This window comes from Saccopteryx leptura, chromosome 10, assembly GCF_036850995.1.
Source record: "Saccopteryx leptura isolate mSacLep1 chromosome 10, mSacLep1_pri_phased_curated, whole genome shotgun sequence".
In the NCBI taxonomy this organism is placed as follows: Eukaryota; Metazoa; Chordata; class Mammalia; order Chiroptera; family Emballonuridae; genus Saccopteryx; species Saccopteryx leptura.
This window is the reverse complement of record NC_089512.1, coordinates 7256287-7282765: the sequence shown is the minus strand read 5'-3', so window position 1 is coordinate 7282765 and position 26479 is coordinate 7256287. Positions and strand designations below refer to the sequence as shown.

Below are 26479 nucleotides of genomic sequence, written 5' to 3'. Positions count from 1 at the left end.
GCATTGCTCTGTTGCAACAAGAGCCATTCTAGTGCCTGAGGCAGAGGCCATAGAGCCATCCTCAGTGCCCAGGACACCTTTGCTCCAATGGAGTCTTGGCTGCGGGAGGGGAAGAGAGAGACAGAGAGGAAGGAGAGGGGGAGGGGTGGAGAAGCAGATGGGCGCCTCTCCTGTGTGCCCTGGCTGGGAATCAAACCCAGGACTCCTGCACGCCAGGCCGACGCTCTACCACTGAGTCAACTGGCCAGGGAGCTCATAAGCTTTTATCAGAGATAACTTCTACAGAGCAAGGCCAACTTCGTTACTAAAGGTCTGTTCTTCTGATCCTCCTGCAATTCTCCTTTGAAGACCCCAAGCTGCAATACCTCATCCCTAACTCAAGATGTCTTATATACCTCAATCCCCTTTCTGTCTTTGAATCTCTCATATATGTGGGGTTCCAGATCATACGTATGTATTTAATTTGGTTGTTTTCTCTTACTAATCTTTTTCACGTCAATCTGATTTTTAGACCAGCCAGAAGAACCATGAGTGTAGAGAAGGTTTGTTGCTCCCCCCACCCCCATTCGCCAGACCTGCCTGGGCACCAGCAGACACAGTGGGATGCCACCAGCCCTTGTTCTGCTGTGCATCACCAGACACAGAGCTGGACCTGCCACACCCCGGGCTAAACACCGCTGGGGAGTTCCCATGGCAAGCAGGGCAGAGCCAGAATCTGGGGGGTCCTTGGCCCCCTGCCTGCCGGCCAGGATTCCAATGATCATTCCACATCCCACCCGTACAGGGTTCATTTCTCTTCCCCGTACACAGCCCAGCTCAAGAACTGCTTCCTGGGCCCTGGCCCGTTGGCTCAGTGGTAGAGCGTCGGCCTGGCGTGCAGAAGTCCCGGGTTCGATTCCCGGCCAGGGCACACAGGAGAAGCACCCATCTGCTTCTCCACCCCTCCCCCTCTCCTTCCTCTCTGTCTCTCTCTTCCCCTCCCGCAGCCGAGGCTCCATTGGAGCAAAGATGGCCCGGGCGCTGGGGATGGCTCCTTGGCCTCTGCCCCAGGCGCTAGAGTGGCTCTGGTCGCAACAGAGCAACGCCCCGGAGGGGCAGAGCATCGCCCCCTGGTGGGCAGAGCGTCGCCCCCTGGTGGGCGTGCCGGGTGGATCCCGGTCGGGCGCATGCGGGAGTCTGTCTGACTGTCTCTCCCCGTTTCTAGCCTCAGAAAAATACAAAAAAAAAAAAAAGAACTGCTTCCTCCCCAAGACCTTCCTCCAGGGCACGTCCATGCCAGCTGGCGCACTCTTTCCCTCAACACCAGCCATCTCCCTCAGGAGTCTGCTCCCCATGACTCATCACTTGGAGAGAAAACAGCCCTGCAGGGCCTGAGCCACTGGGGATCTTGGGGCCTGGCACAGAGTTGGTACTCAGAAATTATGAGCAGGGGGACAAAGGGAAGCATCCCGAAACCCAACAGGGTGAGGGCTGCCAAGGGGCTGAGGCCACAGACCCAGGCTGGTGTCCGCAACGGTGGTCCCTCTGATAGTTCAACCGACCATCCCAGGTGTCACCAGGTCAGTGCGCCAATGAGAGAAGCTGCGAGGCTGGAGGCAGGGCCGGGTCTGGATGGAGCCTCCCCCCGAGCAATGTCCTGGCCCACCAGGATGGACCCCAAAGCAGCAGAAGTACCAGCCTCATGTGACCCAGCTCGGCTCTCAGTGTGCTCTCAAGAAGCCTCCCTTCCTTCACCCTCAGGAACTGGGGCAGGTGGCACCACAGCAAACAGGTGGACGGATGTGGGGACCTGTCAGTGCCCTTCTTTTGCCACAGTGGCTCTGCAAGTGCATTTTCCTGGCAGCCCTCCTTAGACAGACTGCCAGGCCCCACCTGGCAGAGGCACAGTGGCCCCGGGGCCAGCCCTACCTGGGGCTTAAAGTCAGAGAGGCCTGGGTTCCTACCTTGACTCTGTCCTCATCTGTAAGACAAGATGATAACCCCTCAGGAAGGTCTAGCACTATCTCTCTGTAAAAGCACCTAAGGAGCAGACCTAGCCAGAGTAGCTCAGTTGGTTAGAGCATTGCCCTGATACATCAAGGTTGTGGGTTCAATCTCCAGTCAGGGCACATACAAGAATCAACCAATAGCCTGACCAGGCGGTGCTGCAGTGGATAAAGTGTCAGACTGGGATGCGGAGGACCGAGGTTCGAGACCCCAAGGTTGCCAGCTTGAGCGCGGGCTCATCTGGCTTGAGCAAAAAGCTCACCAGCTTGGACCCAAGGTCACTGGCTCAAGCAAGGGGTTACTCGGTCTGCTGAAGGCCCACAGTCAAGGCACATATGAGAAAGCAATCAATGAACAACTAAGGTGTCGCAACGAAAAACTGATGATTGATGCTTCTCATCTCTCTCCGTTCCTGTCTGTCTGTCCCTATCTATCCCTCTCTCTGACTCTCTCTCTGTCCCTGTTAAAAAAAAAAAAAAAAAAAAAAAAAAGAATCAACCAATGAGTGCAATCGATGTTTCTCTCTCTCTCTAAAAAAGGAAGGAAGAAAGAAAAGCAGCTGACCTGGCTAAGAACACAAGTGCACCTTAGCATTGACTGCTCTCGGGACTTGGGGCGCAGAGGCACATCTGTCCCCAGCCTGCAGAGACATAAAGGGCCCTACCAGCCAGCAGGGGCTCCATCACTCTTGTGCATGACCTTTGGGCAAACAAATGTGACACAAACAGTGAGTGCCAGGGGAGGACAGGAGGGAATCCCACGAACAGCTGCTGAGCAGGAGTGAAACTTGCAGAGAAACCTAGCACAGGCTACGGCGAGAGAAAAACAAGCTAGGCAAGGTCCTATGCCTTGAGAGCCAGCCACGGGCCTGCGTGGATCGCACAACTCCTGGCCAGCTGGCCACGGCTCCTGCAGGGAGCTAACCGTGCGGGAGACCTGGCCCATCCTGCTCCCTGTGATGAGGCCATCCCTTCCCGCTGCACCCTGGAGGGTTCTTCCACGACCGACCTCGAGACTGGGGTCCCGCCTCCCCTCCTTCACATCTATCTTCCCAGAGATTCCCTGAACTCCTCCCACAGTGTCTGCTGCCAGCATCTCCTCGCTCCGTGCACAGCCACGGTGGGCAAGCAGGGCAGCAATTCAGGCTGGGCACAAAACAAGAGCAATAAATGACCTATTACCTCTGTTTCTCAAGATAAGCTCCAAAGGAAATGACCCAAAAGAAATATCAAAGTACAAGTGTATTCACCACAGTTCTGCTTCCAACAGCAAAACACCAGGAAAGCCCCAGCAATGCAGAAGCGGCAAACTAAGGCCCACGCGGGGGACAGACACGACTGCACCAAAGCAGAGCACATGGCCCAGGTGAGCTGGAGCACGCAGCTCCGGGCCATCAAGGACCCCAGCGTTGAGCAATGGGACAGCAGGACACACTGTTTAGGACACTGGGTATATGCGGAAGGAAATCTGAAGACATGTCACACAGCTTGCCTCACTAGTTCCTTGTCCTGCACTTCTGCTTAAGACCACGGGGGCCCTAGCAGGCAAAAGGCTTGAAACTGGTGCTGGACGATGACCACTTTCTGGTGCTGCCACCACAGGGCAGCCACAAGTTCCAGAACTGATTTCTGAACTGCAGCTGCTCCACTTCCCTGAGCCAGATGGGGGAAGGAAGAACCGAACGTTAACCAGCACGGTGCCACTGTCCTGTTCAGAGGGGAGAGAAAGTCAGCTCTCCTACTGTCCTGTGCACGCCCGTCACGTCCAGACCAGGAAGAGGCCTGCCACCTTAGGGCTAAGAAAAGCCATCAGACAAACACTGTCCCTTCTGCTGTGCTCCCGAGTCCCCTCTTCCTCACTGCCTCACCTGCTCCCAAAGCTCCCCAAGGTCTGAACTGAGCAGCCAGCAGCTTCCGGATCTCGTGTGTGGCTCGGAATTTTATCAAAAGGAGGAAGGATTGCTAACGAAGAGCTGGAGTGGAGGAGGCCCCACCTCCAATCAGCCTCTGGTGCCTGAAGGAGCAGGGGACCAGACCTCAGAGACAACCCACCACACAGCACGGACCTGCCTCAGACCCTGCGCCCTCTTCTCTACAAACCCTTGTCATCGAGTCGGCTTCTACCCACCACCCACCCTCAGGCCCTCCCCTGTCTTTGTGCCCCCCAACCTAGCCCGCTCTGCAGCGGGTAAACTGCGCAAGCGCAGTCCCTGGGGCACGCACAGGCCCATGTTCACTCACAGCTACCGCACTCCCTGCTGTGAACTCTGGCACCCTAGCCTGGGCCGCCCTCCCAATCTGCAGGTCTCATCTTTGGCCTCTTGAGTGCCACCTCCTCCTCCAGAAAGCACCTCTGGTGCTGGGCCAGCCCACAGTGATGCCACTGCCATACCCTGCGGCAGAGGAATGGCATGCGCCCCTCTGCTCAGGCCAGAGCAGTATTTTTTTTTAATGTTTACTTCATTGATTTTAGAGAGAGGGGCAGGGAGAGAGAGACTGAGGACAAAGAGACAGGAACATCGATCTGTTCCCGTATATGCCTTGACTGGGGATCAAACTAGCAACCTCTGCGCTTTGGGACGATGCTCTAACTAACTGAGCAGACCAGAGCAGTATTTTAATTACAGACTTGGAGCTTGAGAAAATATAGGCCCTGCCCAAGGGGCTGTGAGACCTAGGCAAGTCCCCTCCCCGTTAGGCTACCGCTCCCTTCCCCCCTGTAGACTTGATGCTTCAATCCCCGACTCTGAGGTAGCAAGAAGCAAAGAAATTCCGGTAGAACTAAAAAGGGCCAGTGGCCCCTTACTGAGCACCCACTCATCAAGAGGCTCACAGCAGCTTCAAGGAGCCAGATGATGCCAGTCTCATTGCACAGATAAGGAACCCAGGACTAGAGGCTCAGCTCCTTGTCCAAGGTCACACCACTGAGCCATGAGGTGGCTTGAGTGATCCTGCCTCCAAAGTCCAAGTTCTTACTCCTTCCCCTTTATGTAAGAACAGCAGCTACCTCCTACCTAGGACAACACAGCACTAACACAGACTGTCTAGAAGCAAAGGAGGAAGACGTTTCAGCCTCCACAACTCCAAAAAAGTCTGGCAGAGAGGCATGCCATAAGCCCTGTGGACTCAGATCACTGACTGGAATGCCATGGGCCCAGGACTAAAAGCATGATCATAGGCTTGGTTCCCCACCAGGACCTATATCATGGTCAGAGTCAGGGCCACCCTCTGCCAGGACCCACAGTGTGGTAAGAGATACACACATCCCTCCCCCAGGATGCACAGCACGGTTAAAGCTGAGGCTCTTGGGCTGCCCTCCAAGCAGGACAAGCACAGAGCACTCTCCCCTCCCTTATCATGGCCAAGCAGCGGTCAGGAGTGCAGGGAGACCTTGCACATTACCCAACTCCCCATCTCCATTTCCATATCTGTACCAGGAGTTGCACTAGATGTTCTCTGCGGTGCTTGCCAAATTGCCAATTCATTACCGTGTTTCAGTTATTCTTAAAACAGACCTTTACTTTTCTTCCTAATAAAAAGGTTGCAGACTCATTTAAAGACAAGTAGAAAGTCAAGGTAGTGGATTGAATACCCAGGACCCCAGGAATGGTGAGCCCTTAACAATTTCATGAACCTTAGCATGTCTCTTAGATGGTTCACCCTCAAATTTTACCCTTCACCCACAACCCTATGTGAACGCTTCCACACCCCTGGACACAAAGACAGGCCCATATGGAACAGTGTCCTCACTGTCTCTATCCTGCACTTGCCTGAAATTCCTCCCCAAACTTGGTTTTAGGTGAAGAGGTGGGCGATGAACACCAAGGGGTGCACCCTTCCTCCCACTGGAAGGCTAGTCCACTCTTGGGCCTTTGAGAGTTCTGGACTTAGAGAGCCAAACAATTTGTCCAGGACCAACGCAGCTCAGAATTGGCCCAACCACCCCGCCCACGCTCTCTGGCCAGCAGAGAGGGCAGCATGGGGCTCCAGGTCTTCCCCTGGCCATGGAGATACTGTCCAGTGCGAAGGGGCTGAGGGGTTTCCCAGAGGTGATAGCGGCCGGACTTGGCCCTCGAGGAGCCCAGACATCGCCATACACCTGTCCCCAGCCTACCACCTGTTCCTGTTCCCCTCCCATTAGTCTTGGCAGCCTCCCCTGTCCCCAGTTCCCCACCGGCTCCCGTCCGCTTCTGTCTCTCGGTGCGAGGCTACTGCCCAGGCCGCCCTATCCACCCACCCCCGTGCATCGTCCTCCCCGCTCCCCGCGGACCCCGCCTCACCACTGCGCTGGCAGGAGTGCAGGGCGGGCCGCCCATTGCAGTACGGCATCCAGATCTTCTTCAGGGGGTTTTGGGTCAATTCCCGTGGGGACGCCATCCCGAAGACAGGTAAGAGTCAAACTGCGCGGCTTCCCACCGGGGTAAGCCGCACCAACTAAGGCCACTCGAGGCCCCGCCCCAGGCCCCGCCCCTCCTCAAGCTGCGATGACGCAAGACCAACTCCCGCAGACCCCGCCCCAGAACGAGTAGGCTCCACCCTAACTAAAGAGGGCCTGACCTCCACCACGCATGCCCAACTCGGGGACCCGCGGGTTTCGGACTAAGTGGGCCCGCCCTTCATGCCGGGATATCTGACGCGCATGCCCAGTTCCGCACAAACCCAAGTCCGTGGTGGTGCGGACCTCGCCTGGCACACTCCACCCGATCGCGCTGATTTGCGTGGGTCTCTCCCAAGGCCTCGCCCGGGCAATTGCCACCTTGCCTCCCGGGCGCCCGAGGTTCCGTTTCGTACCACGCGGGACCTCAGGGCCCCTAGGAGGTAGGGGTTTTCATGCAGTGGAGCTGGGCCTACGTGACTCGCAGGTCTTGATCGGTCAGGACCAGCGTGGGGGCCTCTGCATGACCCTAATCACTGGCCTGATGTCTCCTCTGCGCCCTGCGGGTCTTGCACGGCACCCCTCTCTTCTGCTCCAAGTCCGGGACTCTATCTACCCTGCTGACAGGAGCTACCTGCTCAATTACGCTGAAAAAGCTCCTTTATCTCATGAACAAGGACCCAGGACAATTTTTTTTATTTCTTTTTAATGTTTATTTTATTGATTTTGGAGAGAGGAAGGAAGAGAGCAGGAAAGAGACGGGAACATCTGTTCCTGTACGTGCCCTGACTGGGATCGAACCTGCAACCTCTGCACTTGGGGAGGACAGCTTTAACCATCTGGGCTATCCGGCCAGGGCAGCCAGGACAAATTTCAAAGTTGATCAAGTTTCTCTCTCTGCCTTAGCTGCTGGGGAGCGTGGGCTAAACCCCAGCCTACCTGGAGCAAGTGAGCGGGACCTCACAACCAAACTCTCTGGGGCTCCCTGAAAAGGGAGTGTACAGGTCATCAGTCTGGTATAGATGAAATGTGTCAGTGTCTGAAAAATCTATTCTTTTTTTTTTTTTCTTGTGGGAGAGACAGAGAGTCAGAGAGAGGGACAGATAAGGACAGACAGACAGGAAGGGAGAGAGATGAGAAACATCAGTTCTTTGTTGTGGTTCCTTAGTTGTTCATTGATTGATTTCCCATATGTGCCTTGATGGGGGGGGGGGGCTATAGCAGACAGAATGACCCCTTGCTCGAGCCAGCGACCTTGGGTCCAAGCTGGTGAGCCTTGCTCAAACCAGATGAGCCCGCGCTCAAGCTGGCGACCTCGGAGTCCCAAACCTGGGTCTTCCATGTCCCAGTCCGACGCTCTATCCACTGCACACCACCTGGTCAGGCCAGAGCCTGGCATCTTAAGATGACTCTGATACAGATGGCTTGCCCACTTCCCAGAAAATGAAGGTTCAGGAGTTCCACATGCTGGAAGCCCAACTAGACCCTTCCTGAAACCAGCTCTAGCTGCCTCCCCTGGGGATGCCCTGCCTCAGACAGATCTGGCCACTTCCCCCTTCACGCTCCCTCTGCAGTGTTCCCTACACCTCTCTCCCCTTGTGCCCAGCAGCTCTGAGCACACCCGTGGGTGGCTTCTGATGAACAAGATGCCTCTTGTGATCACCCTCCTGCTTCCTACTTCCCCAAAGCCACTCATTCTGTTCATGACACAGCCAGCCCTCCTGTCTATCTCCTGGCCACTGCCAAGGTCATCCTGGGGCCATCTTGGCCTCAGAGACCTTGTTACCACATGCTCACACCCTGTCCAACTCCCAGCACACACTTTAAAGGCTGCGTCCTCTAACATTCAGACACCCAGCACCTCCTCAGACCTGTCCATACTCCTCCCCAGTACTCTTGGGATGTTAGTCAGAGGCTAGGGTAGGGGGCACCCAGGGCAGGAAAGGAGGCCAGAGCCATGTCTGGGAAGTATCTCCATATCCAGGGAGCCTGAACCTGCCTTTCAAGGAAATGCAGCAGCTCTTCACCTCCCCTTCTTCCCCAAACAGTCTGACCCTTGAGCTGAACCAGACAAACCCTCCCAAGTCCCAATACCCAGTGAGAGGCCACAGATCTACAGGACGAGGAGCTGGGGCCCCTCCCCAAGGCCAAGGTCCACACCTGCTCTGAGGATACTCCCCATCTCCTCTCCCATGGCTTCATTTCTCCAGGAGAAAACTGAGGAAGGGGAGCAGGGTCACAGAGCCAGCCCACAGAGCAGGACGGACTCAGTGCAACTTGCAGCCCTCAAAGCCTCACCTCCCACCATCACACCTCCAGCTCCACACGTGTGCTCTTGTTCGCTCCCTCCATGGAAATGCTCTCCTGGCTTTCTCAACCCCAGGCTCAGGACGGGACCTCATGGCTTTCGCGCCCTCATGGCAGAGTAAGCCAGCTGTCCTGACCCCAGGGTGGGAAGTGCGCCCGGGTGTCAGTGTGCACACAGGTGCGAACATATTCTATTCAGTCTTCCCACCATGAACCCTCCTCGCCTGGTCCTGGCTGCCTCCCGTGGTGCCCTCTGCCCTCTGCACTGGCCACTGGACATCCTTCCAGCGTCCCGGACTACAAGTTGTGGGGTGCCCAGAGTCTTCAGTCCTCATTCTCAGTGCTCAGACTCTTCCATCCTGTATCTAGTGGCCAGCCCTGGCCCAACCACCAAGCCACCCTCCGCAGCCTGAGGGCCCAGGGACCTCAATGAATACTACACAGACGCACATGCCAATGCACGAAAGCATGTGTGTGTGCACAGCTACACATGCACACACACTAACAAGGCTTGCATCTAGGCCCTCAAAGAGACAGGCAAGGCCCCGGCTGGGTAATTCAGTTGGAGCATCACCCCAATACACCAAGGTTGCGGTTTGGAACCTGGTCAGGGCTCATACAAGACTCAACTAATGAATGCATAGATAAGTGGAACAACAAGTCAGTGTTTCTCTCTCTAAAGAAAAGAAACAGGCAGGCTTTAGTGGGCCTGCTGCTCTCTGCTGCCTCCCGTCCCATTTATTCCCCTCCTCCTCTCCCCTTCGCTGCCACTGTGAGGTTCAGGGAGTTCCCAGGAGTTCCAGTTTCCTCTGGCCATTTCTGGCCAAGGATCATCCTGTGTCTCCCTGGGGCCAGAGCTCACAGAGTGTGAGTTTCCAACTTGGAGGCATTGAGCCATGTGACCAAGTGCACTGGGAACCCTGATCTACACTTTCTGATTCCAGCCTGGCACAGGGCACACTGTACGTGCTCAGAGTGACTCAGGACCAGCCATGGAACACAGAAAGGGCTCAGAGAGGTTCATGACCAGGACAGAGCACACATTAGGTGCTTAGTGCAGCTCAGGATGGGCATGAGGCCCACAGTAGGTGTTCTGGTTTAAGCGCTAAAGCCAAATCATGAAAAACTTCCCAAATGAGCTTCTGGATCTCCCCAAACTGGTGTGACCCCTGAGGGGGTACCTGGACCAACGTGACCCCTTAGAGGCCAGCAAAGGGCCCAGCAGCAAGGCCTTGAGCAGCTCCAGCTGGCTGTCCCTCCTCCTGGGCTGGAGGGAGAAGCTATTTATAGTTCCCCTTTGGCCCAGCTCCCTCGCCCCTGCTAGGCTACAGTGTTCCCCCTCTTCCAGACCAGGGACAGGCTGATGCCCCCAGAGCACCCCTATACCTGCAGAGACCCCCAGCAACCTCACACCATTTCTGCGCCAACCCCACTGCTCCCAGGTCATTTCCCAATCCCCTCACTCTCTCCACGCCACCCTATGCCTACCTGGCCTGCTGCTCCTTGACCGGGGGTCTGCCAGGAAGCTCCCTCCTTCCGTGCCTCTGTCCATCATGCAACCCCACTGGCTTGGGCTACCGCCCCCTGCAGGGTGGAGTCCAGCAACCCCGCCCTCGGGCTCTGGGGAGAGGAGCCTGCCCCGTGGCCCCGCCCCCGGCCCGCCCCCACGGCAGCTTTCCCCGAGATCAACGTCAGGGCCCCCACTCCAGGCAGCCACACTCTGGCCAGTACTGCCTCTTTCCAGCCAGCGCTGTCCCTACTGCCCAGTTCTGCTCTCATCTCCCGCTGGAGTAGTCGGCGCAGCCCAGAGCACCTGCCCCATCCTCAGGCAGGCCTGTCCACACCACCCAGAAGGTCAGTCCATCTCAGTCCCAGCAACGGAGTCGGCAGCGTGAGATGAGGCAAAACCAACTTACTCCTCCCATACCAAGGGGTCAGGGGCTGGGAGTGGGGTGGGCATAGGGGCAGCAGAGCCAGCTGTGACTTGGCTTCCGTGTGTCACAGCCCGGGTGCACACGACTGCGGGACTCCTTGTCACCCCATTCTCCAGTCACTTCATTTATTGAGCACTTCCAGCATCCCAGAACCTCCCTGGACACCTGTCACTCAATGCTCACAAGAAGCTTGGTGGCATCACTCTTCCCCACAGGAGGAAACAGGCTCAGAAAGGGAAGCACACTTGTTCAGGGCACTTTGATGAGGGAGAGGCAGAGTTGGGCCAAGCCCCCGCCTGAGCCTCCTGTCCCTGAGCCACGTGTGTCAGGGGCCGAGACTGGGGTGCAGGGGTGCAGCGAGGACAGTGCTTGGCTGTGTGCTCTGCATGCTTCGTGCAGGTTTGGGGGACTGACACCTGTTCCTCCAAGCCCCCTCATGCCTCACCTTGCTCACACACACTTGCAGCTGTCAGAGATCAGAGAGGCGCGCTCGCGCACACACTCACACACACACACACTCACACACATACACACACACACGGCAGCCTCAGCCACAGACTCTCCACAACAGCCACCTGTGCCTGGAAATGCCCCCGACGGCCCCATCCATCTGGGGCGGGTGCTGCCCCAGGGAGCACAGACACGCAAGTGGCCATCAGCCAGCCCTTCCGTCTGGCGACCTGTGGAGGCAGGGCCGACCCGAGGGTCTGGTCGTAGGTGAACTGGGCTCAGACACTGAGTGGTGGGCTCCTGTGTTGAGGTTCTTGAAAATGGTGTGAAAGTGATCACATGGGGTGGTGTCCAGATGCTCTGTGACCATGGGACACCACACATAGCACACCTCCATGTGGAGTGACCTTCCACGGTAGTGTCCAGTCTGTCCAGACACATTGTAAGTCTGTGTGGCTCTCAGGCATGGCAAGGCTCCACTTGGCAGCCACCTGACGTGGCTGTCCAGACGCTCTGACTCTGGGAGGCCCTCTGATACGACTGACAGCACATGGCGGTGACCTCATGGTGGTGCTCGGATGCACGGTGCCCAGAAGCCGCGCTGTCCAGTTCCGCCGCTGCCATCAAGGGCTCCCCACCCACGCGGCCCGTCCTTCAGGCTCAGCGGCGGCCCACGTGGGCCAGGACACGAGCATTGGAGGCAGCCTGCTCCCTCGCGGCTCTGGCGCGGGCCTGCTGCAGCAGGATCCGCTGGAGGCCGAGGGGGACATCCAGCGAGAGGGTGATGCGTGGGCCAGGACGGGGGCCGGGGCTGGGGGCGCTCCGCGCAGTGGCTGGGCCTGTGGTGCTGGCCGAGGCGCTCTCCGAGGCCACAGGGCAGGGAGTGGTTGGGGGAAAGTTCTGAGGGAGGATCTGGAAGGCTGGGATAGGGGTCGCCGGGACGAGCGGGACCCTGCCCGAAGTCAGGACCATCAGCACCAGCAGAGCCCATGCGGTCATCGCGTGGTCAGGCTGCGAGGAGAACACGGGCCCAAGCAGAGGCTGGGGTCAGCTGTGGCTCAGGGACAGGGACAGAGGGGAAACACAGAGAGATAGAGACCAAGACACTGAGGAAGAGACTGAGATGAGAAGTAAAGATTGGAGAGGCCAGGCCAGGGACAGAGGGGAAACACAGAGAGATAGAGACCAAGACACTGAGGAAGAGACTGAGATGAGAAGTAAAGATTGGAGAGGCCAGGCCAGGGACAGAGAGTGGCAGAGACAGAGATGAAGAGAGCCGAGTGAGACAGAGAAGGGGCAGGAAGGAGAGACAGTGGCGCGAGAAAGAGTGTGAGCGAGGCAGAGAGAGAGAAACCCAGAAAGGGACAGTGTAGGCATCTGTATTTATAAAGGAAGGGAGAAAAAAGAAATGGGGGAGGAGGTAAAAAGAAAAAGATGGCGATGGGTGAGAGGATGGCAAAGCAAAACAGAGAGAGCCTGTCCCAGCCAGACAGCGATAGCTCGGTTGGTTAGTGTCCTGATACTCAAAGGTTGCGGGTTCAATCCTGGGTCAGGGCCCATACAAGAACAGATTTGATCTCTCTCTCTCTCTCTCTCTCTCTCTCTCTCCTTCTCCCTCTCTCTTAAGTCAATTAAATAAATAAGTAAATAAGTAAATAAAGGAGGCCTGGTGGGAAGAACCTGGCCGGAGACAGACGCCAGGAGGGAAACAAGGGTGCAGACAGAGGAACACCGGGGGCAGAGCTTGAGGTCTTAGCAACAGCACTTGCAGCAGGTCCAGGACAGAGGGGTGGGAACGGGGGTCCTTAAGAAGGAGAAGCAGCCAGGGACCCCAGCACCCCCTCAGGTCCAGAGACCTCCACTTACCCAAAACCTGGACCCACTCAACCCCCAAGCCCTGCCCATCCCACACCGACCCCAGTCCTACCAGAATCAGCAGCCTCGGCTGGGGTAAGTCAGGGCCACCGGGACTGCCCAGGGCTGGGGCCAGGCGTGCTGTGACCTCACCCTCGGCCCCCTTCAGGCCCATTTATCTCCCTCAGCCCCGTGGGGTGGGAGCTGGGGCATGTCTCCTGGCAGGAGGCAGCCCCCTACCTATGATTCATCCCCTCCTGGGGGGCAGTGAGGACATACCCTCAGTCCCCACTCTGTCTACTCCTTTCTGGGTACAAGTTGGGGCCTGAGGGTCATAGGACAGTGACCAGGGCTGGACAGAGGGACTCTACACCCGTGCAGGATAGTACTGACCTCCCAGGGAAAACCAGCCTCCTGACACCCCCACATCCCCAAGCAGTCACACAAGGGCTTTCCAAAACAGCAGCTTTAATGCCCCCCAGAATCAGCACCATGTCATACAGGCTTGGGGCGAGGGGCGGGTCAGACACAGTCACATCCGCTCACTGCCCACAGCCACCCCCACACTGAGTCATCGGTCAGGGAGGCAGAAGCCACAATGGGGGTTTGTCCACAGGGGGGAAGGCTAGACCCACGGGACCAAGTCACTAAAATAACGGACAGACTCATGCACGCTCACGTGCACGTAAGCCTCTAGCACCAAGGAATGGGACAGCAGGGTCCTGCTGAGACACCGACTCCTCCCAGGGTCACTGGGTCAGCTCGTCATCGGGGCCTCAGCTCCGGAGAGCACCTGGCGGGGCAGGTTGGGAGCTATCTTCAGCCACCTGACCTTCCCCAACACGTGGGCTGTGCACAGAGCAGCACTGGGCAAAGCATCAGTGCCGGAGGCGTGAGGGGCAACAGGAGTGGGGGCTCTGACCTTTAAGAGGGGGTCCGTATCGGCTCTTTCAAGGAGAGAGCACGGAGCGGACCATACTGGGGACTTGATAGCTGGGTTCTCTATTTAGCTCTTTGGCCTGAGGGTCTGTTCCAGGTCCCCCAGTCTGAGGGGGCTTCTGGCCCGGGACCCTGACCGAGGACCTGATCTGGGTAGGCTCAGTGCGTCGGCCCCTGGGGGGCAGCGGGAGGGGAAGGCTCATACCTGTTCTCTGGCTCTGGCCCATCTGGGACAGGCAGCGGCGCTCGCAGGCCTCACGGGTCCCAAAACGGTTGGCATTCCCTCCGCAGCCACCGTAGACAAAGGGGTGACAGGCCTCTGTACCGCCTGCCACAGCCCGGTGGTACCAACGCAGGGTGTAGGCAGTACAGGAGCCCTCATCCAGCGGAAGTGAGCAGGGGTCTGGGGTCAATGGGGGGTCAGGAGGTCAGCAGGGATGGTGACAGTCAGAGAGAGACAGGAGCTGACCCGAGGTTGGCAGGGACCAGCTTTGCCTGCCCCTGCGGAACCCCTCCGGGCCCAGCCACCATTCTCACCGGCGCTATCCCAGGGAGACTCAGGGTCCTGGTAGTCCTCCACAGAATACTCAGAGTACTCATACTCGTCGTCCTCGGGGGGCACACGGCCTGCCACAGGGTGGGGTGTGCTGAGGGCCGCTGCTGGGCCAGGTTGGTATTGCCCAACCCCAGCCCACAGTCTCCCACGTGTACGCACAAGTGTCCATGCATGTGCCCTGTGTGCTCCACCCACACAGGCCCCATGGATCCCCAGCTGTCCTCACCTTCCTCCTCTGCATGAGAAACGCGGAGCACAGGCACAGGGAGGCGCGGGCGGCTGGCGGTGTCTGCAGCATAACTAGGAAGGGGTTCTGGAGCCAGGAGCAGGGGCTCAGGGTCCTGGGGTCGTCATGGCGGACACCCCAGCCCAGCCCAGCCCCAGCTAAGAGGACCAGGTGACAGGCATGGCAGGGCCTGGGGTCGTCATAGTGGACACCCCAGCCTGGCCCCTCCTGAAAGGACCAGGTGACAAGCATGGCAGGGTCCTGGGGTCATCATAGTGGACACCCCAGCCCAGCCCCTGCTGAGAGGACCAGGTGCCGGGCATGGCAGGGCCTGGGGTCATCATGGTGGACACCCCAGCCTGGCCCCTGCTGAGAGGACCAGGTGACAAGCATGGCAGGGCCTGGGGTCATCATGGTGGACACCCCAGCCTAATCCCTGCTGAGAGGACCAGGTGACAGGCATGGCAGGGCCTGGGGTCATCATGGTGGACACCCTAGCCCGGCCCCTGCTGAGAGGACCAGGTGATGAGCATGGCAGGGCCTGGGGTCATCATGGTGGACACCCTAGCCCGGCCCCTCCTGAAAGGACCAGGTGATGAGCATGGCAGGGTCCTGGGGTCATCATAGTGGACACCTCAGCCCGGCCCCTGCTGAGATGACCAGGTACCGGGCATGGCAGGGCCTTGGGTCGTCATAGTGGACACCCCAGCCTGGCCCCTGCTGAGATGACCAGGTGCCGGGCATGGCAGGGCCTTGGGTCGTCATAGTGGACACCCCAGCCTGGCCCCTGCTGAGAGGACCAGGTGCCGGGCATGGCAGGGCCTGGGGTGATCATGGTGGACACCCCAGCCCGGCCCCTGCTGAGAGGACCAGGTGATGAGCAGGGCAGGGCCTGGGATGAGGGAAGTTCTGGGAGCAAAAAATACCAGAAAACTACTCACGTGACCCAGATGCGACATACTGGCCCTGGCAGGCTGGAGGGACAGAGGGCGCAGCGAGATAGTGAGAGAGAGCAAGAGACAAAGATGGAAAGAGGCATGGGAGAGAGACACACAGGGGGTATGTATACAGGGAGGGAAAGAGAGACAAGAGAGAGAGGAAGGGACGCAGAGAGATAGAGAGGAAGAGAAAGGGAGAAAGGCAGAGAAGAAACAGAAAGGACGAGAGAAAAGTTGGGAAGAGGTCAGCACAGGGCAAGCAAGAAGGAGGGACAGTGATGGCAGAAACAGGCAGACGGGAGACAGAGAGAAGGCAGTGGCAGCAGAGAGACAGGAGGGGACAGAGCTTCACTGTCTGATACCCCTTGGCCATCAGAGAAACCCTGGCCTGCCCCATGCCGGGCCCAGAGGGACCAGCGCTGTTCCCCCCCACCCTCTCCACACGTGGCCGTACTGGGCATCCAGAATCACTCATGTCTGTCTGCTTCTGCCTGTGTCTCCAGTGGGGAGGTCCTGTCCTGAGCACGTGCATCCCGTGTATCCATTCATATCTGCCCATCTCCTTGACTCCTTGCCCCCCATAAGTTCTGGGGACCCTGCCTGACCCTTTCTAGGGGTGCTGCGGTGGGGCAGGCCCGCACTCACCACAGTGCTGACTCATCTCCTGACGCACGAAGCCCCGAATGTCATCCTCCTGGGGGCACCAGACCACAAGGATCACGAAGAACCCACGGATCCAGGGAAGGACAAAGGGCACATGATGCAAGGATGGTGGAGGGACAGCATCAAGTGAGAGGCCCAGGGACCTGAGCCCAGGGTGTGGATGCGGGAGGCAGGGCCCCGGCCCACCAGGCCACACTCACTGTCAGCGCGGCTTCTCCCTTCTCACCACGGGGGCCAGCAGGCCCCGGCCGGCCCTACGTGCAACGGTGGGTCCAAGCTGTGACCTCTGATCTCAGGGACACCAGAGGTCACCGCAATCTCTGATTCCAAGCTCAGGAATCCCCACTCACCTGCTCTCCTCTCTCTCCAGGGGTCCCAGGGACACCAGGGGCACCCACCACACTCTGTCCAGAGGGACCTCGCTCACCCTGTCAGACATAATGACCAGGTGAGCAGAGTCAGCGGTGGGGGGCGGTCAAAGTAGGGCGAGCTGGGGATTAGAGGGTCAGAGGTTGGAGCGGGGACTGGGAGATAGGTTACAAGATCAGAAGCCAGTGAGGCTGGAAGAGCAGGCAGGTTCAGGGATCAAGAGTCTTCACCTTCTGGCCCTGAAGTCCTTCAGATCCTTTGGGACCAATACTACCAGGTGGCCCTGGTGGACCACTAGCACCATCATTGCCCTTGGGACCTGGGAGGCCACCAATTCCTGGGGCCCCCTGGGGAGAAACAAGTCCGAGTCAGTGACAGTGCCCCCAAAGATGGACTCACTCCCAGAGAACACAATCTCCTTGGTTCACCATGACCTTGGCCTCAACTTACCCGCTCCCCTTTCTCGCCCTGGTCACCCTTGGGTCCGGACTGCCCATCAAAGCCTCGGTCACCCTGGGAACAGAAGGCAGTATGAAAGACCCTCTGCCCTGGCCTCCCTCAGCCCAACGGCCATGGGCGCCCTGGCCCAGTGGCCACGACCTTCCCTAACCCGAGCACCTGGGACCCCACCAGCCTATGCCCCTCCCTCCCTCCACTGTGAGCCCCAGGCCCCCAGCTGCACTAGAACCCCGCTGTCCTGACTCCACCTGTTTTCCTACACTGACCCTCTGACATAAACCCTTAGCCCTAACCCACACATTACACCACCCCACCGCCTATCTCCCCATTCTAAACCCTGCTGTGCCCCTGACCCACCCCGAACCCTGAAGACCAGCTCCACTCCACCCCACGGTGTCCCGACTTCCACCACCTCCTTCGCGGGAAACCCTCACAATCCCGTCATGACCCTCCTCGCCCGTCCTAACTCCCCTCATGTCCCCTGTGGAGAGGGCACTACCTTGGGGCCGATCAGGCCCTCCTTGCCAGGGGCCCCCGACTGGCCTGGCATACCCGGCTCCCCCTGGAGAAGAGAAGACGAGCGTGAGTGAGCGAGGCCCGGGCCACCCACCCCCTCCCAGCTCTGGGGGTGCCTGTGCTCACCGTCTCTCCCCTGCGTCCTGCCAGCCCCGGGCGGCCCGGGGGACCAGCTTCTCCCTGCAGGCGTCAGGTGGAGGGTCAGCCTGAGCGGCCAGCCCTGCCCCCACCCGGGGCCCGGCTCACCTCTGTACCTTATCCCCCTTCTCTCCGTCCAGGCCACAGGCTCCCTTAGTGCCCCGTTCGCCCTGCGGAAGGCAAGCGGGTGGGCGGTGACTTCTAGATACTTCACCCTGTAACCCCTTGGCCCCGAAACCGCTCTGCAAACTGATCTCAGGCACTCCAAGCTCTCACCTTCCAACCTCTGACCTAACAGCCCCACATTCAACTCTGGATGACCCAACATCTGATCCCGGATACCTGACCTCTGACCCCAGACACCTCGCCCTCCAGCATCAGGCCTCCTGACAAGGAATTAAAAACCTGTCCCCTTCCTACCTTGAGGCCCCGGGGACCCATGAAGCCCATATCCCCTTTCTCTCCTCGGATGCCAGGGACTCCATCTTTCCCTGGGGATCCCTGGGGGAGAGAGGTCAATATGAAGTCAGGGGAGGTCAGGGGAGGTCAGCAAGGAATCAAAGGGAGTCGGTCTGGATGTAATGACTGGGGAATACCATGGGGTGAGAGCCACCCTGGGAGGCCAGAATTCACTGGAAGGGCAGGGTTTTCCATGGGGACAAGGGTCAGCAGGGGCAGAAGTCCACCGCGTGGGTGGAACCATCATAGGGGTTACTGTGAGGTTGGGGGCTGCTGGGCAACCTGAGGACACCACGAGGGGACGGGGTCCCTGTGGGGTCAGGGGCATCTTACCGGGTCACCAGGGATCCCTACAGCACCAGGCTCCCCCTGTGGGACACACAGCGGGGTAAGGGAGGTGGCCCTTGAGTGTGTCTGTCTCAGAATGCCTGTGCCCCCTGCTAGCCGATCTGCGGCACATGCAGCCACTCAGTGACTCTGGGCCAGGGCCCAGGCTGCACACAATTCCTGTGTGAATACATATGTGGCCAACAGTGAGGGAGGCTGGAGACCCTTCAACACTCAGAGGACACCCATGGGACACGTGTGTGACATATGGCCCTGGGGCAGGGCTTGCCTTAGATCCTGGGAGTCCACGTGCTCCCAGCAGCCCCGCTGAGCCCTTGTCACCAGTCTCTCCCTTGGCGCCCTATAAGAGTGACAGGAGAAGGACACAGTCAGTACCAGGCCAGGCTGGAGGCTGGGAGCGTGACTGGAACCCACCAGCTGGGACAGAGCTCCCCAGGGCCACTCCCTCCACCGCCTTGTGGCTGCACCCCCTAGCCTGTGCCATAGCAGGCCCCCCAGACTGCCCTCCCTCTTACCACTGGGCCCCTAAACACACCTGGGGTGCCCCTAGTCCCCAGGAAGCCTCTTCCTGCTCCCAGAGCTCCCCTGTGACTTCAGCCCAGGCCCTTGGGCCCTCCCTAGAGCCCCTGTCTCAGCCTCTCCCTGGGGGGGCTGTGGCCTAGCGAACCCCTCCCCCTGCCTCCCAGAAAGCCACCTCCCTTTCTCCCCTCTGGTCCTCGCAGCCCAGAGGAACCCCTCCTGACCACAAAGAGTACCCCCTCTTCCCCATACCTTCTCTCCAGGGCTCCCACTGTCTCCCCGAGATCCTTTGTCACCATCTGCACCTCGCAGCCCTCGTTGACCCTGGGTCAGGAGTCAGAAGTCAGGGGCGGGGCTGGAGGTCCCTCACCCTCTGAGGGTTTGGTCTCTCAGATCTCCTGACCCAGCCCCGACAGAAGTCCCAGCCACGACCAAGGGACACCCAGTCTGCACATGAAACAGACCCACTCACCATGTCCCCCTTGGCACCCCGTGGCCCCGGCGGCCCCTCAATTATGGCCGAATCACCCTGAATGGATGGGGCATGGTCAGAGGAGTCAGGAGCACCCTTGGTCCTTGCCCCTGCCCTCCCCCGTGCCCACACTCACCCTGTCACCCTTTAGCCCTGCGGTTCCAGGGTCGCCCTATTGGATGGAAGACTGTGAGTCTCACCCAAACACAGGGGTCCCCAAGTCCTGAGTTACAAGATAATCCCTACCCCCCCTCATCCCGGGGGCCTTCTCCCCACATCCTTACCTTCTCCCCGCGCTCCCCCCGGCTGCCCGGGGGGCCCTGTGTGGGAGAAGAAGACTGTGAGCTAAGGGACTCTGGGGGGACTGTGGGGAGACAGGTCAGGGGTGGGGGGGGACTGGGGGCCCGGGGGAATAGAGGAGACGAAGGGCCGGAGAGCAGGCGGGTAGAACCAGAGGGCTGGGCAGGGCTGCAGAGTGTCCCGAGGGCCCTGAGGGCATGGGCAGGTGACAGTCACACCACAGGTGCTTTCCCCAAGGGGACCCACCGTAAGTCCACGGGGTCCCTCCTGGCCGGGATGGCCATCTTCACCCTGGATGGTGACATTTAGATTCATTGAACCAAAGGTTGGATTGAAAGGCAAGAAAGGCAAGATCAGTAATAACGGGAGTCCCCATGTGGCTCCCTGAGGTGGGCCGGGGCTGCAGAGAGAGGGGTACGTACCCGGACACCTGGCTCCCCACGCTCTCCGCGGGCCCCGGGCAGCCCGACTCCAGAGTCTCCCTGTGGGTCAACAGGACGCCAGGGACAGTGACGGGTCAGCGTGGGACAGAGGGTCATGGTATGTCAGTGGAGGTTGGGGGTGACAGGGTCAGTGGAGGTTGGGGGATAATGGGGGTCAGTGGAGGTTGGGGGGTGACGGGGTCAGTGGAGGTTGGGGGTGACGGGGGTCAGTGGAGGTTGGGGGGTGACGGGGGTCAGTGGAGGTTGGGGGTGACGGGGGTCAGTGGAGGTTGGGGGGTGACGGGGGTCAGTGGAGGTTGGGGGTGACGGGGGTCAGTGGAGGTTGGGGGGTGACGGGGTCAGTGGAGGTTGGGGGGTGACGGGGTCAGTGGAGGTTGGGGGGTGACGGGGGTCAGTGGAGGTTGGGGGTGACGGGGGTCAGTGGAGGTTGGGGGTGACGGGGTCAGTGGAGGTTGGGGGTGACGGGGTCAGTGGAGGTTGGGGGGTGACGGGGGTCAGTGGAGGTTGGGGGTGACGGGGGTCAGTGGAGGTTGGGGGTGACGGGGTCAGTGGAGGTTGGGGGTGACGGGGTCAGTGGAGGTTGGGGGGTGACGGGGGTCAGTGGAGGTTGGGGGTGACGGGGTCAGTGGAGGTTGGGGGTGACGGGGGTCAGTGGAGGTTGGGGGTGACGGGGGTCAGTGGAGGTTGGGGGGTGACGGGGTCAGTGGAGGTTGGGGGATAATGGGGGTCAGTGGAGGTTGGGGGTGACGGGGTCAGTGGAGGTTGGGGGATAATGGGGGTCAGTGGAGGTTGGGGGTGACGGGGTCAGTGGAGGTTGGGGGATAATGGGGGTCAGTGGAGGTTGGGGGGTGACGGGTCAGTGGAGGTTGGGGGTGACGGGGGTCAGTGGAGGTTGGGGGGTGACGGGTCAGTGGAGGTTGGGGGTGACGGGGGTCAGTGGAGGTTGGGGGTGACGGGGTCAGTGGAGGTTGGGGGGTGACGGGGTCAGTGGAGGTTGGGGGTGACGGGGGTCAGTGGAGGTTGGGGGATAATGGGGGTCAGTGGAGGTTGGGGGTGATGGGGGTCAGTGGAGGTTGGGGGTGACGGGGTCAGTGGAGGTTGGGGGGTGACGGGGTCAGTGGAGGTTGGGGGTGACGGGGGTCAGTGGAGGTTGGGGGATAATGGGGGTCAGTGGAGGTTGGGGGTGACGGGGGTCAGTGGAGGTTGGGGGGTGACGGGTCAGTGGAGGTTGGGGGTGACGGGGTCAGTGGAGGTTGGGGGTGACGGGGTCAGTGGAGGTTGGGGGATAATGGGGTCAGTGGAGGTTGGGGGATAATGGGGGTCAGTGGAGGTTGGGGGGTGACGGGGTCAGTGGAGGTTGGGGGTGACGGGGTCAGTGGAGGTTGGGGGATAATGGGGGTCAGTGGAGGTTGGAGGATAATGGGGGTCAGTGGAGGTTGGGGGATAATGGGGGTCAGTGGAGGTTGGGGGATAATGGGGGTCAGTGGAGGTTGGGGGGTGACAGGGTCAGTGGAGGTTGGGGGATAATGGGGTCAGTGGAGGTTGGGGGGTGACAGGGTCAGTGGAGGTTGGGGGATAATGGGGGTCAGTGGAGGTTGGGGGGTGACGGGGGTCAGTGGAGGTTGGGGGATAATGGGGTCAGTGGAGGTTGGGGGGTGACAGGGTCAGTGGAGGTTGGGGGTGACGGGGGTCAGTGGAGGTTGGGGGGTGACGGGGGTCAGTGGAGGTTGGGGGTGACGGGGGTCAGTGGAGGTTGGGGGTGACAGCGCAGGACAGAGACAGGAGCATTGTCCCGTCTACCTTGTCTCCTTTGAGTCCAGCGGCCCCAGGCGCTCCCTGTGGGCAGAGTGAGGTGAGGGTCTGTGCCCCTCAAAGGGACACAGTATACCCAGCCACACAGTGTGGCACAGCCCCCGGCCTCAGTTCTCACACGGACAGACGTCAACACGGGAATCAGACACAGGGGGTGGGGGCACGTCTACTTACCACTGACCCTGATGGTCCAGGTGGCCCCAAGGGACCTGGAGCTCCCTCTCTCCCTGGGGGGCCTGCCAGACCCTACCAGAAAAACCAGGGAAAAGAAGCAAAGGTGACTTGGGACCCTTCCTCCCCCTCTGACTCCCACGACCTGGAGCCCTGAGGTGGGGCCTGAGCCCCTCTCCTCACCCGCTATCGGATTCAGAGGCCCTGAAGTCACCCGGTCTCATGTGGCTCCCAGCACCCTTACCCGCTCTCCGCTGGGGCCTGGCTGACCCATCTCTCCTCGAGGGCCTGGCTGACCAGGGAAGCCAACAATTCCGGGAGTGCCGGGGGGGCCCACGGGGCCCACGTCTCCCTGGAACACAGCAAAGGGAGGAGTGGTCTCAGCAGGACCCTTCCCAGGACTGGCCTCAGAATCCCTCTCCCTCCCTCCGCTAGGGCCTCCCTGCCCCTGCCCCACCACTGGGGGTGCGATAGTGACTCACCTTCGGACCTGGAGGGCCAGTTGGCCCAGGGGGGCCCTGGATCCCAACTCCTGAGTCACCCTTAAAGGTAAAAGGGGTCAGATTAGACTCAGAGAGTCTCAGGACCATGACCCCCAACAGGGAGGGACATTTTGGGGCACACCTACCTTCTGACCCCTGAGTCCTGGAGCCCCCTTAAGACCCTAAAAAATCAAAGTAAACAGCACTTGAGATGGACCCAGAGCTCAGACATGGTCCCCAAAGAGTCCCAGATGAGTGTCGATGTGATCACAGACACATGGGAACTCAGACACCAAGGATTGGCTCATGGGATCTCAGAGGTGATCACGGACCCATGAGGGCACAGACAGGGAGACCCTCAGGCATGACCACAGACACGTGGAGTTTACACATGACACGGACATATGGGACCAGGGATGTGAGCGTAGACACATAGGAGCTAGGACAGGAGCAGCCCACCCACAGACGTGAGCTTAGATACACAGAGCACAGATGGGACGAGGGAAAGAGGCGTAAACATGGCCAAGGAGAGGCCCACAGGCACTGCACTGTGTCCTGAGACCTGGGGGGTCAGACATGGTGAGGGACGGAAGACCGAGGGGGGCACACAACGCAGATGGGCCCCGAGCCCGGGAGTGTGGGCTCCGGGAGCAGGATCCTGACGGCTGTAACACGCCGCCCGCTTTGGGTTCCGACAGGGGCCCAGGCCCAGGAATGGTCCCCATGTCTACAGCTGCACTCCTAAACCCAGGCTCTGACGTGCCCGGACCCCAGACTCACATCCTCTCCAGGGTCTCCAGGCTCCCCGGCGCGGCCGGCTTCCCCCTGCACAGAAAGGGAGGTGACGGGCTCCGGCCACCAACCCTCCACCCGCAGGCCCAGCGCTCAGGCCTGGGGCCACGCCCACCTCACCTTTTCTCCCCGAGGCCCTGGCAGTCCTCGGTCACCTTTGGCTCCCTAGAGAGATGGGTCAGGAGGCAACGGGGTCAAATGTGGGGCCTGCTATGAAAGCTGAGGGCCGTGAGGGAGGGTGAGCTGGGCTGGTGGGGGTCCCACACTTACCGGCTCTCCCACCAGGTCTCCGGCAAGGCCTCCAGGGGCTCCCTGTGAAGGAGAGGGCTCAGTGGGGCTCCCGGGCCCCCCACTTGGCCCTTCTCCCCAGACCCCCCACACTCACCTTCTCTCCTTTCGCTCCGGGGGGCCCGACCACAGCCTATGGGGATGCTTAGTGAGTTAGTTACTTCACCTCCTGTGTCGGCCCCCACCTTGCTGTCCCGAAAAGTGGTACAAACCAGGCTGGGGGGTAAGAAATCACCTGTCCAGGGGCCCCCATGGGTCCAGGCTCTCCTTTAGGTCCTACGGGGCCGGGAAGACCTGGCGACCCCTGTGCAGAGCAGTGGGCGGAACTCAGTGCCACCGCCGCCCTCCCCCGCTGTCCAGCCCTCCCCCTTTCTTCCCGTCCCCCCTCCCCCCTGAGCCCCATCACAAGCTTGCAGCAAGCTCCCCTCAGAGCACACACCGGCACACCAGGGGCTCCTCGGTCTCCGTCTTTGCCGTGGGCACCATCACGACCGGTGGCTCCAGGCTTCCCTGTCTCCCCCTGAGAGGGAGGAGCCCTGTCAGAGGCCTGCCCACTGCCACAGGACCCCTGCAGCCCAGCCCTGGCCCTCGGGACTCACCACTTGTCCAGGCAAACCTGGTGCCCCCTGAGGACCCTGAGGGGGGAAAGTCAAATGTGACAAGTACACAGAAGAACATGGGACAGGGACATGGTGTCTCTGCTGGGGCCAGAGGGCAGTCACTTACCACAAGGCCCGAAGAACCAGGGGGCCCGGGAAGTCCCACGGGCCCAGTAGGTCCGGGCAGGCCCTGGGGGAGAAAGAGGTCAGTACTGTGCCAACCCCACCCTGCTCCAAGACTCCACCCACCGCCTGGGCCACTCACCCGTCCTGGTGGTCCTGTCTCTCCAGGCTCTCCCTGCCAAGAACCCAGGGACCTCATGAGTCCACAGAAGGACAGGAGGTGCTCGGCCCAAGGCCACAAGCAGAGCCCCAAGGGATGGGGCACCTTGCTGTGCAGCCTCCTTGCAGGACAGTGACATCCCAGCAGGTTGGCAGATGTTACCCTGATTTGGACATAGCTCTCAGGAGCCTCCTCCTTCCCGCCACACGCCTGCACACACCTCTACTCACCTTCAGGCCAGAGGGTCCCTGAGGTCCTGCGGGGCCGGCAAGACCCTAGAGAAAAGTGTCAAGGGCAGGGGCCAGCAGTCAGTGTTCTACCTAGGCTCAGGGATCGACACAAACAAGGCCTGGCTCACCAGTGGGGACTGATACCTGCCCCACCCCCACTGGGCAGTGCTCTCTGTCACTCACCGGGGCACCAGGTGGTCCGGGGTCTCCATGGCCACCCTGGGGGAGAGAGAAGGTGTCTAAAGAGGGGAAGCCAGTACCACCCTACCCGGAAAACTGAGGCAGTGCTGACCATTGTGGGGTTGGGCACAGGATGGGCACAGGTTGGGCACAGTAGGGGTGAGGATTCTGGGGTACTCACCACTGGGCCAGGGGCCCCCGTGGGACCTTGTGGACCCTGAATAGAGAAGGGGGCCACTGAGCCTCAATCTGGGCCTCCGTGAGGTCTGTTTCCGCCCTCTGGAGGCCTTTGCCTGGGGGCCCACTTCTGTGTCCCATCCATCCCAGGCACAGATCACCCCAGACCCACGGACTGCTCCTCACGGATCACACACACAGGCTTCTGCGCGTGCACGCGCGCACGCACGCACACACACACACACACACATTGTGCATCCGCTCCCCCACGGACACACGGGCACACCCCGCTGTTCCTGATCACCAGTGACACGTGCACACAGCCGCCAGCACACAGCAGAGGGACGTCTTTCCCCAGGACCTGGGTCGGGCTGGTCCCGCCACCACTCACCGGCTTTCCTTCAGGCCCCGCCACACCGCGCTCTCCTGGTAGACCCTGGAGAGAGGAGGTGTCAGGCCACCCTGTCCTTGTCCCCCGCCCCAGACCGTCCCAGGCACTGCAGACGCCAGACCGACTCACCGGGCTGCCATTATGACCTCGCTGTCCAGGCTCCCCCTGGTCTCCCTTGGTGCCTGGCGCGCCCTGTGAGGGGAGGTCACGCCTGAGCCCCCGGTCACAGCCACGTGCCCACATCCCCCGAGCCCCCGGTCACGGCCACGTGCCCACATCCCCCGAGCCCCCGGTCACGGCCACATGCCCACACCCCCCCCACCACAGGAGGCCCCCTCAGAGGAGGAGAGTCGTGGGGGGGGTGGGAGGTCTCACCCTGTCTCCTTTGGGGCCTCGGTCACCGTCACCGCCTGGCTCACCCTGTGGGGATGACACGTCAAGCCAGGCCCGGGTGCCATGGCCAGAGGCGGCCTCCAGTTTGATCCCACACACTGACCTTAGCACCCTTGAGTCCAGGGGGTCCTTGTTCTCCAGATAGTCCAATACCTGGCTTGTCCACAGTCACCTACAAGCACAAGGTCACAGGAAAGAGACGTGTCTGTCACAGAAAGAAGGAGGGGTCATCCCAGATCACAGGGTCCCAGAGGGTTATGGAGTCAGAGACATCACATGGAGCTTCTGGGGCCTACACTAATGGTGGCTTCCTAGCGACAGCAGTCACAAGGCCCAGGGCAAGGCTGGGGTGGTCACCTCGGGGCCAGGGGGGCCCGGTGGTCCAGGGAGGCCACGAGTGCCGTCTCTGCCCTGCAGACGAGAGAGAAGTG

The 26479-nt window shown here is 60.2% G+C and overlaps 3 protein-coding genes across 6 annotated transcripts in view; all 3 read right to left on the bottom strand.

Moving 5' to 3' along the window:
• The window catches only part of PFKFB4 (6-phosphofructo-2-kinase/fructose-2,6-biphosphatase 4), a 29645-nt gene extending 19400 nt beyond the window's left edge, over positions 1 to 10245 (bottom strand). The window contains exon 1 of one of the 4 annotated variants that reach the window (XM_066350840.1): positions 10156 to 10245. In XM_066350840.1, coding sequence (XP_066206937.1) covers positions 10156 to 10222 — 67 coding nt within the window. In that variant the 5' untranslated portion in view covers positions 10223 to 10245. Of the gene's footprint in view, positions 1 to 2550; positions 2686 to 4208; positions 4230 to 6265; positions 6436 to 10155 lie in introns of those variants that run through there. The other 3 variants (XM_066350839.1, XM_066350843.1, XM_066350841.1) reach the window with 3 other exon arrangements.
• A 1466-nt stretch (positions 10246 to 11711) lies between these two features.
• Positions 11712 to 13068, bottom strand: UCN2 (urocortin 2). The gene is made up of 2 exons (XM_066352124.1): positions 12979 to 13068; positions 11712 to 12062 (listed from the first exon to the last, which is right to left on the bottom strand). Exon 2 carries the CDS (start codon positions 12048 to 12050, stop codon positions 11712 to 11714), a length of 339 nt encoding a protein of 112 aa, XP_066208221.1. The 5' UTR covers positions 12051 to 12062; positions 12979 to 13068.
• Positions 13069 to 13388: 320 nt separating this feature from the next.
• Positions 13389 to 26479, bottom strand: part of COL7A1 (collagen type VII alpha 1 chain) — a 33500-nt gene continuing 20409 nt past the window's right edge. The window contains exons 75-118 of the mRNA XM_066350980.1: positions 26406 to 26459; positions 26152 to 26220; positions 26031 to 26075; positions 25785 to 25847; positions 25656 to 25700; positions 25269 to 25304; positions 25091 to 25126; positions 24908 to 24952; positions 24660 to 24692; positions 24522 to 24584; positions 24395 to 24430; positions 24235 to 24315; positions 24031 to 24099; positions 23893 to 23928; positions 23778 to 23819; positions 23628 to 23672; positions 23496 to 23540; positions 22862 to 22897; positions 22716 to 22775; positions 22478 to 22585; positions 22237 to 22308; positions 22051 to 22086; positions 20230 to 20289; positions 20054 to 20098; positions 19792 to 19827; positions 19644 to 19679; positions 19508 to 19564; positions 19288 to 19359; positions 18785 to 18856; positions 18502 to 18537; positions 18130 to 18210; positions 17826 to 17879; positions 17698 to 17751; positions 17555 to 17617; positions 17047 to 17109; positions 16827 to 16943; positions 16578 to 16655; positions 16428 to 16481; positions 16210 to 16258; positions 15568 to 15600; positions 14627 to 14713; positions 14382 to 14471; positions 14050 to 14247; positions 13389 to 13698 (exon numbers count right to left, since the gene is read on the bottom strand). Of these exons, the coding sequence (XP_066207077.1) occupies positions 13682 to 13698; positions 14050 to 14247; positions 14382 to 14471; positions 14627 to 14713; positions 15568 to 15600; positions 16210 to 16258; positions 16428 to 16481; positions 16578 to 16655; positions 16827 to 16943; positions 17047 to 17109; positions 17555 to 17617; positions 17698 to 17751; positions 17826 to 17879; positions 18130 to 18210; positions 18502 to 18537; positions 18785 to 18856; positions 19288 to 19359; positions 19508 to 19564; positions 19644 to 19679; positions 19792 to 19827; positions 20054 to 20098; positions 20230 to 20289; positions 22051 to 22086; positions 22237 to 22308; positions 22478 to 22585; positions 22716 to 22775; positions 22862 to 22897; positions 23496 to 23540; positions 23628 to 23672; positions 23778 to 23819; positions 23893 to 23928; positions 24031 to 24099; positions 24235 to 24315; positions 24395 to 24430; positions 24522 to 24584; positions 24660 to 24692; positions 24908 to 24952; positions 25091 to 25126; positions 25269 to 25304; positions 25656 to 25700; positions 25785 to 25847; positions 26031 to 26075; positions 26152 to 26220; positions 26406 to 26459 (2607 nt within the window). The 3' untranslated portion in view covers positions 13389 to 13681. The remainder of the gene's footprint in view (positions 13699 to 14049; positions 14248 to 14381; positions 14472 to 14626; positions 14714 to 15567; positions 15601 to 16209; positions 16259 to 16427; positions 16482 to 16577; positions 16656 to 16826; positions 16944 to 17046; positions 17110 to 17554; positions 17618 to 17697; positions 17752 to 17825; positions 17880 to 18129; positions 18211 to 18501; positions 18538 to 18784; positions 18857 to 19287; positions 19360 to 19507; positions 19565 to 19643; positions 19680 to 19791; positions 19828 to 20053; positions 20099 to 20229; positions 20290 to 22050; positions 22087 to 22236; positions 22309 to 22477; positions 22586 to 22715; positions 22776 to 22861; positions 22898 to 23495; positions 23541 to 23627; positions 23673 to 23777; positions 23820 to 23892; positions 23929 to 24030; positions 24100 to 24234; positions 24316 to 24394; positions 24431 to 24521; positions 24585 to 24659; positions 24693 to 24907; positions 24953 to 25090; positions 25127 to 25268; positions 25305 to 25655; positions 25701 to 25784; positions 25848 to 26030; positions 26076 to 26151; positions 26221 to 26405; positions 26460 to 26479) is intronic.